General features: G+C 46.9%; 1 protein-coding gene across 1 annotated transcript; it reads left to right on the forward strand.

The window, feature by feature from the left end:
- Positions 1–327: 327 nt before the first annotated feature.
- LOC119889328 (sphingosine 1-phosphate receptor 1) lies at positions 328–4,257 on the forward strand. The gene is made up of 2 exons (XM_038700250.1): positions 328–461; positions 1,175–4,257. The coding sequence occupies exon 2, from the start codon at positions 1,297–1,299 to the stop codon at positions 2,416–2,418; it is 1,122 nt and encodes a 373-aa protein (XP_038556178.1). The 5' UTR covers positions 328–461; positions 1,175–1,296; the 3' UTR covers positions 2,419–4,257.
- The last annotated feature ends 5,534 nt before the right edge of the window (positions 4,258–9,791 follow it).

Here is a 9,791-nt window from a genome sequence, read left to right on the forward strand (position 1 = left end):
GTAACCCTGTGTGTGTCTCAGTGTGTAACCCTGTGTGTGTCTCAGTGTGTAACCCTGTGTGTGTGTGTGTCTCAGTGTGTAACCCTGTGTGTGTGTGTCTCAGTGTGTAACCCTGTGTGTGTGTGTCTCAGTGTGTAACCCTGTGTGTGTGTGTGTCTCAGTGTGTAACCCTGTGTGTGTGTCTCAGTGTGTAACCCTGTGTGTGTGTGTCTCTGTGTGTGTGTCTCTGTGTGTGTCTCAGTGTGTAACCCTGTGTGTGTGTGTCTCAGTGTGTAACCCTGTGTGTGTGTCTCAGTGTGTAACCCTGTGTGTGTGTGTGTCTCAGTGTGTAACCCTGTGTGTGTGTGTCTCAGTGTGTAACCCTGTGTGTGTGTGTCTCAGTGTGTAACCCTGTGTGTGCGCGCGCTCGCTCTCCGCTCTTCCTCGGCTGCTGTCGGATTTTCTCTCTCTGGACTCTGAAGGTAAAAACTTTCCTTTTTCTCCTTTTTCTCTTTTTTTTCTTGATTAAAACGAGTCTTGAATGTTTTTAAAGGTCGCGTGCAGCGGCAGAAGGCGGTTTCCGGTTGAACAAAGTCTCGTGAAGTCGTTTCTGATCACTTTTATTGAGCAGAAGAAGCGGAGCCGCGTTCGGACGAGCTGCCATCAGTCTGACGGAATAAATCCGGTTTTAACGGAGAATAAAACCAGTTTAACGTTTTTATATTAAACTTTACGTCGAAGTGTCTTTTATACTTTTCTGCTGTCGAAAACACGAAATAATCCAATTATTTCAATCTTCTGTCATATTTAAACGGTCACCGTCTTTGAACTCGGTTTGGAGATCTTTAAAATCATGATGGTTTTATTTAAACGGCAGATTTTAAAGGACGTTTTTCTAAATTCAAACAGATTCAACGTGTTTTTCAGGGTGTTTGTTCTCTAACAGCTGATCACAGATCAGAGAGCTTTATTCCTGCAGTCCGTCCTGATGACCTGTGAGATTAGATTTAGCGTGGCAGCTGATCAGAAAGCAGCTGCTAAAGCTTTTACAGTTTGTGTCCGAAGATTTTAATAAAATGTATTATTTAGTAAAGAAAAACCTGCTGAAGGACAAAGTTCAGATGTTTGAGGACAGTCGTTTGTTGATGCAGTTGTTCTTTGCCTGGACGGTTTCTAACGTGGTCTGTCTCTGCAGGACCATGTCCCCCTCCAGCTGCAGGACTCTCTCCGCTCCTCTTCAGGGTTACTACCTGACATGAAGTACTGAAGTGTGAGGACGCAGCGCCCCCTGCTGGACTCCCGCTGCACCTGCAGGCCATGGCTGAGCCCAGCTACTCCGACCTGATTGCCAAACACTACAACTACACCGGAAAGTTCCGCAAGACGCAGCAGGACTCGGGCCTGAAGGCCGACTCGGTGGTCTTCATCATCGTGTGCTGCTTCATCATCCTGGAGAACATCCTGGTCCTCGCCACCATCTGGAGGACCAAGAAGTTCCACAAGCCCATGTACTACTTCATCGGGAACCTGGCGCTGTCCGACCTGCTGGCCGGCGTCGTCTACACCGCCAACATCCTGCTGTCGGGCGCCAACACCTACAAGCTGACGCCCACGCAGTGGTTCTTCAGGGAGGGCAGCATGTTCGTGGCGCTGGCGGCGTCCGTCTTCAGCCTGCTGGCCATCGCCATCGAGCGCCACCTCACCATGTTGAAGATGAAGCTACACAACAACGGCAACACCTGCCGCGTCTTCCTGCTCATCAGCACCGTGTGGATGATCGCGGCGGTGCTGGGCGGCCTGCCTGTGATTGGCTGGAACTGCATCCGCAGCATGACGCAGTGCTCCACCGTGCTGCCGCTCTACCACAAGACCTACATCCTGTTCTGCACCACCGTCTTCAGCGTCATCCTCATGGCCATCGTGGTGCTCTACGCTCGCATCTACGCGCTGGTGCGCACTCGCAGCCGCAAACTCGTCTTCCGCAAGGTGTCCAACGGCCGCGGCAACGCCGGCGCCAACATCAAGAGCTCAGAGAAGTCGATGGCGCTGCTGAAGACCGTCATCATCGTCCTGAGCGGCTTCATCGCCTGCTGGGCGCCGCTCTTCATCCTCCTGCTACTGGACGCGGCCTGCGAGACGCTGAGCTGCCCGATCCTCTACAAGGCCGAATGGTTCCTGGCGCTCGCCGTCCTGAACTCCGCCATGAACCCGCTCATCTACACGCTGACCAGCAACGAGATGCGCCGCGCGTTCCTCAAGACGCTGCTGTGCTGCACTTCCTGCCTCCGCCCCAACGCCAAGTTCACCGGGCCAATCATGGGGGCCGAGTTCAGCCGCAGCAAGTCGGATAACTCCTCCCACCCCAACAAGGAGGAGGCCGAGTACTCGCCAAGGGAGACGACGGCGGCGTCCTCGGGGAACGTCACCTCAACGTCCTAAATGCCAGAATGCTCGGCCACCAACGAGTCGTAGAGTCTCAGACGTAGAGTTTGTTTGTACAGGAAACAGGTGTGAACGGCGCCCGGTGATGTCATCACGGACCCATCTGAACCTTCAGCTGATCCGGACTCACACAGCACTTACGGAGACTTTCAAACCGGTTAAACTGGGACCAGCGACCCTCAGAAACAGAAGGTCCACACTTTTTAGAAGCTCACACCTGTAACGTGTCGCCGAGTCCGTCAGAACGCGTCAGCACACCTGCAGCTGGTCTCACTGCTGGATCTCAGCTGGTCCGGGTCCATTCAGGGCCCGGTCAGACCAGAGGACGCTTCCCTGACGGGGCTGTTCAAGCGTGATGTAATAGTGAAAGAGTTGTGATGCGGTGTTACTGAATAACAGATCTGAGCTTCGTAGAAAGTAGAACCAGACTTTACTGACCCTCTAAGAACTAGAACCTGTAGCGCTTAAACACACAGCTGTCAGATATTTAAGAAAAACAAACTCATTCATGAAAATGTTCTTTTCTTTCACGTCACATGAATTCAGAGCTCAGGTGCATCTCGCTCTCTGTCCAGTGTTCCAGTTTTCACACCTGACTTCAGAGGGAGAACCACGATGTAAGATCCCCGTCCGTCCTCGGGTCTCGTTACGTTGAAATCAGTTAATGAGGTAACGAATCATAAAATAAGGACGGTTTCTCCACGTTAAATATGACTCACCTGTAGGCGTCCTGCCTTCTTCCTGGAGGCTGTTGATGTTTGCAGCCTGAGAGGAAGCCTGCAGACACGACTCAGGGCTGAGAAAGTTACCTTCACATCCTTTTCTCCTGAAAACACATGAATGAAAGATAAGGCAGAAAAGGAAAGTCGTGATCTGCAGCGAGGCGTCAGGACAGGAAACACAGATCTGTAGTGGAGATGAAGGACGTGTGCGTCCTTTTTACACATTTCTTATCATTTATATTAAACATGTATAAAACACTAAGTCATCGAGTCTCAGAAGCACCTGAACTTTGATTTTATGAGTTTCTGTTGTGACATTTTTGTAAAAAGGTAACTGTGTAAAAGTTTAGAAACTGTTGGTCAGAATGTCTTTTCTACTTCCCGTCTGTGTTGTTGTTGTTGTTGTTGTTGTTGTTGTTGGCAGTAGTGACGTCAGTAGAGTCGGATTAATTTATATTTGAAACCATACAGAAAAACATTTTGTTTGTCAGATAAATGAAAGAAGGTTTTTTGTTCAGTCGTGTTTTAGAAATACGGAAGCTCGTTTCTGCCAAGAAAAAAACTGTCAAACATAAAATAAATTCAACAATAAAACTTTGTTCTACATGTTCTGGAGCTTTTCAGCAGATCACATGATCTTCAGCAGCAGCTCAGCCTTTGGATCAGAAGTGGAAATTCAAACATTTACAATTTTATAACAACTGATAAACTCCATCTGCAGAGGAAGCTCATGTGAAATGAATGAAAGCTCCAGGACAGGTACTAAATGGACCTTGTGCTGAAACTGTTCCACATGATTTACCTGTAAAATATTAAGTGAGTCACCACCAACAGATGATCTTCAGTTTTTAAGCTGCCGCTCAGAACCTCATAGAGAAATTTAATGTTTTAAGTATCATAACGTTTCAGCAGGAACGAGCTTCCATACAGATCAGACTCTGTTACCATCGTGACCAATTCTCCTTCGATTTCCGTCTGCTATCAGGAGCTGATCGATTAATCCGTTAATGTCCGTGTTTGTTATCAGACAGCCTGAACTCTGCGTGTGTGTCTGCACTGTTTAACTCCTGGATGTTGGTTTATTAGCGCTTAATAAAGACAAGTAGAAACACACGTTTTGTGTTCGAGAACAAATGAAACAAAGAAAACCTGTTTTCATCCTGAAGCTCAGAAATAATCACCAGAAAGGTAAAAACATTTAAATAAGTAGAAAAGGCGACAGAGCAAGTGAAGCAGAACACATTAAAGAAACCTGGAGTCGAAGATCTCTAGAACTGTGGGGAGTTCTCCAAGATGTTCTTCAACTTTGTGCAGGTCACACCAAGCATGTAGCTTCTGTTCACTCACTTTGTATTTTGGTAATTGATAAGAATCTATCAACATGTCTGTTTTTAAAAGCATTCTTACTTTACAACATTTTCCCCCACCTGCCTAAAACCTTTACATTTAACTAAACTACTGGTGAAGAGTTTTAGAACTCCGCCATGTTTGTAGTTCTTCTGTAAATCTAAGTAGTTCCAGAGAAAAACCAAAGTAAAGCAGCAAGCTGCCAAATTTAAAAACGTTTCCGTCACCAAACATTTTCAAATCTAAAATTAACAACTGAAGGACTTTTGTTGTTTATCTCACTGTAGGATCAACCGATGACCGGATAAAGCTTCTGAAGGTGCATTAACAGGCTGTTCCAAGGTGTTTACTGTAGAAATGTGGTTCATTTCCTTCGCCTGCTGCAGAATAACTGGAAGTTGTTAACTCATCACTTGATCCCTAAAAGTTGTAAATCTCTGAAATCTCTCAGTTTTGCTGACCTAAACTTTGTCTTTACCTTCTCTGGTTATTCAGGAAATTAAGACGCTTTTTTTACTATATATATATTATATAAATTATTAATGAAGGCAGACAGAGCAGCTGGTCATCAGTTGATCCTACGGTGAAATAATGAACATCCTTCATTTAATTGTTAATTTTAGATCTGAAAATTTTTTAGTGACAGAAACGTTTTTAACTTTGGTACCATTTAAGGTTTTGCACTGGACTTGAGATTTACAGAAGAGCTACAAACATGGACTTTAAACAGATAATTTATTCTAAATGAAACTAAATTAAGTTAAGGAGCTGCAATCCCTTTTTGATGAAGTGCAAAACTGCCTTTTACGGTTTGTTTTGGCCCTTGAAAGGTGCTTCAGGTACAGAGGACTGCACTGCACAGAGCAGGTAAAGTAATGTCGAGATGACAAGACAGATACTTTCCTTAATTTCCATGTAACCCAGCTGGAACTCGGAGGTCTGTTTTCCAAATATGAAGATGTATATTAGACATAAGCCTCCCAAAGACACGTTTATCAGCGACAACAGGCTTAAATATGTGATGACAGAACAAACTGGAAACACTTGTGATTATTTACTGATGAGATGTTAAAGTTTCAAAAAGATCCAGTTTGATCCTGAGAAAAGCAGCTGCGGAGAAACGTTTAAATGTGACTCCACCCGTCCCTCTCTCTTCTTCTGCTCCTTCTCCTCCATCACTCTCTCTGCAGCCTTTAAAGCTGGTCCATCAGAAGAAGACATGGGAGGAGGAGCTGAGGAGGAGGTCTTTAGGCTTCCTCCTGCTGTGTGCTGCCCCCCTGTGGTCACACCAGAACACTACAATAAAACACTAGTTAACACACTACAGGTACTGGGACACCCCAAGCCTAAATGGTCTCTGTTCAGGGAAATCTCAAAACTTCAGCTGCAACTTCAGACAACAGTTCTTTCTCCCACAATTGTGTTTGGCCTTTTCTTGTTTCAATACGCCCCCGTGCACATCTCCCCGTCCTCACAGGAATATAGTTCGATTATGATTTAGTGACCCTCTTTTGGACTACGATGGTAACAACAGACACATTATAATAGTGCCAAAGTCAGGTTAGGAACCCAGGACTTTCACACAGGAGAACGGCGTTCGAGTCCCGTGTGAAAACGTTGAATGTTGAGTTAGACAGCGTTACTGACTGCTTTCATGTGACTTATGAACTTTACTCACTTTAACCCAAAACATGATCTTTGCCTAAACCAACCCAAGTGGTTCTGTTGCCTAAACTCAACCAAACTACAACTGTTTTCTATGTTTCCCACGCGCTGCACATCACGAGTCACTGGCTTATGTAACATCTGGTAAGCCTGTCGCTGGCCTGATATGGAAAACACTGATATTAATCACTGATCTCACTTGACGATCGACCTGTATTGTCGTTTAAGTGTGAGGATAGGTTGTGCACAAAGCAGCTACCAAAAGAATGGTTCTTCCAGTTATGTGTGGAAGGACTGGACCGGCCGCTCAGACCCCGACCTCAACCTACCCAACACCTCTGGGATGAGCTGGAACGGAGACAGCGAGCGGTTGCTCTCGTCCAACCTCACAAACGCTCTGCTGGGTGAACGGGCAGAAACTCTTGTAGAGGAGAGGAAGCTGTTACAGCTGCTCCACAGTAATGGATTCAGAATGCGGTGTTATAAAATGATCTGGAGGTGTCTAAGCTCTTTTGTCCATATGCAGAACTAAGTGACTTTGAACGTGCATGATTGTTAGGCCAGATGGCCTGTTACACCCTGTTAGACCCTGTGAGCCGTGTTACACCTGCCACGCTGTAACAGCTCTAACAGCATGTAACAGGCGTATAACAGGCTGTAACAGGCGTGTAACAGGCGTATAACAGGCGTGTAACAGCCTGTAAGAGACTATAACAGCGTGTAACAGGCATGTAACAGGCGTGTAACAGGCGTGTAATAGGCTGTAACAGGCGTATAACAGGCGTGTAACAGCCTGTAAGAGACTATAACAGCGTGTAACAGGGTCTAACAACGTGTAACAGGCTCTAACAGCCTGTAACAGGCGTGTAACAGGCTGTAACAGGCGTATAACAGGCGTGTAACAGCCTGTAAGAGACTATAACAGCGTATAACAGGCTGTAACAGCGTGTAACAGGCGTATAACAGGCGTGTAACAGCCTGTAAGAGACTATAACAGCGTGTAACAGGGTCTAACAACGTGTAACAGGTTTCTAAACAGCGTGTAACAGGCTCTACAGGGTCTAACAGGCGTATAACAGGTCTAACAGCAGTAACAGGTCTAACAGGCATGTAACAGTCTAACAGCGTGTAACAGCGTGTAACGGTCTAACAGCGTATAACAGGGTCTAACAGGCGTGTAACAGGGTCTAACAGGCGTGTAACAGGTCTAACAGCGTGTAACAGGGTATAACAGCGTGTAACAGGTCTAACAGCGTGTAACAGGTTCTAACAGCGTGTAACAGGGTCTAACAGGCGTATAACAGGTCTAACAGGCTGTAACAGGTCTAACAGGCGTGTAACCGGGTCTAACAGGCGTGTAACAGGTTCTAACAGCGTGTAACAGGCGTGTAACAGGGTCTAACAGGCGTATAACAGGGTCTAACAGGCATGTAACAGGGTCTAACAGCGTGTAACAGGTTCTAACAGCGTGTAACATGCGTTAACAGGTCTAACAGGCGTGTAACAGGTCTAACAGCGTGTAACAGGGTATAACAGGCGTGTAACAGGTTCTAACAGCGTGTAACAGGCGTGTAACAGGGTCTAACAGGCGTGTAACAGGGTCTAACAGCGTGTAACAGGGTATAACAGGCGTGTAACAGGGTCTAACAGCGTGTAACAGGCGGTAACAGGGTCTAACACTGCGTGTAACAGGTCTAACAGGCGTGTAACAGGGTCTAACAGGCTGTAACAGGTCTAACAGGCGTGTAACAGGTTCTAACAGCGTGTAACAGGCGTGTAACAGTCTAACAGGCTATACGGGTCTAACAGGCATGTAACCAGGGTCTAACAGCGTGTAACAGGGTCTAACAGCGTGTAACAGTTCTAACAGCGTGTAACAGGCTGTAACAGGTCTAACAGCGTTAACAGGTTCTAACAGCGTGTAACAGGCGTGTAACAGGTCTAACAGGCGTATAACATAGGGGTCTAACAGGCATGTAACAGGGTCTAACAGCGTGTAACAGGGTCTAACAGCGTGTAACAGGGTCTAACAGGCGTGTAACAGGTTCTAACAGCGTGTAACAGGGTATAACAGGCGTGTAACAGGGTCTAACAGGCGTGTAACAGGTTCTAACAGCGTGTAACAGGCGTGTAACAGGGTCTAACAGGCGTATAACAAGGTCTAACAGGCATGTAACAGGGTCTAACAGCGTGTAACAGGGTCTAATAGCGTGTAACAGGGTCTAACAGGCGTGTAACAGGTTCTAACAGTGTGTAACAGCATCTAACAGGCGTGTAACAGCATCTAACAGGCGTGTAACAGCATCTAACAGGCGTGTAACAGGCGTGTAACAGGGTGTAACAGGTGTGTAACAGGCGTGTAACAGGCGTGTAACAGGCGTGTAACAGGCGTGTAACAGGGTCTAACAGCGTGTAACAGGGTCTAACAGCGTGTAACAGCGTGAAACAGCCGTAAGAGACTATAACAGCGTGTAACAGGTCTAACAGCGTGTAACAGGGTCTAACAACGTGTAACAGGGTCTAACAGGCGTGTAACAGGGTCTAACAGGCGTGTAACAGGTCTAACAGCGTGTAACAGGGTCTAACAGGCGTGTAACAGGTGTAACAGGCTCTAACAGCGTGTACAGGCGTGTAACAGGTTCTAACAGCGTGTAACAGCTCTAAAAGGCTCTAACAGCGTGTAACAGGCGTGTAACAGGCATCTAACAGGCGTGTAACAGGCATCTAACATGCGTGTAACAGGGTCTAAAAGTTAGACCGTGTTATACGCCTGTTACATGCCTGTTAGACCCTGTTACATGCTGTTACACGCCTGTTACACGCCTGTTAGACCCTGTTACACGCCTGTTAGATGCTGTTACACGCCTGTTAGACGCTGTTACACGCCTGTTAGACGCTGTTACACACTGTTAGACCCTGTTACACACTGTTAGACCCTGTTACACGCCTGTTACACGCTGTTACACGCCTGTTAGACCCTGTTACACGCTGTTACACGCCTGTTAGACCCTGTTACACGCCTGTTAGACCCTGTTACACGCTGTTACACGCTGTTATACGCCTGTTACACGCTGTTACACGCCTGTTAGACCCTGTTACACCCTGTTACACGCCTGTTAGACCCTGTTACACGCCTGTTAGACCCCGTTATACGCCTGTTACACGCCTGTTAGACCCTGTTACACGCCTGTTAGACCCTGTTATACGCCTGTTACACGCTGTACACGCCTGTTAGACCCTGTTACACGCCTGTTAGACCCTGTTATACGCCTGTTAGACCCCGTTATAACGCCCTGTTACACGCTGTTACACGCTGTTAGACCCTGTTACACGCTGTTACACGCCTGTTACACGCCTGTTACACGCTGTTACACGCTGTTAGACCCTGTTACACGCTGTTACACGCCTGTTAGACCCCGTTATACGCCTGTTACACGCTGTTACACGCCTGTTAGACTCTGTTATACGCCTGTTACACGCTGTTACACGCTGTTACACGCCTGTTAGACCCTGTTACACGCTGTTAGACCCTGTTACACGCCTGTTAGATGCCTGTTAGACCCTGTTACACGCTGTTACACGCCTGTTAGACCCTGTTATACGCCTGTTACACGCTGTTACACGCCTGTTAGACCC

Source organism: Micropterus salmoides, unplaced genomic scaffold (genome assembly GCF_014851395.1).
Source record: "Micropterus salmoides isolate LMB-PRFRI ecotype aquatic unplaced genomic scaffold, ASM1485139v1 Ms_hic_scaffold_5, whole genome shotgun sequence".
In the NCBI taxonomy this organism is placed as follows: domain Eukaryota; kingdom Metazoa; phylum Chordata; class Actinopteri; order Centrarchiformes; family Centrarchidae; genus Micropterus; species Micropterus salmoides.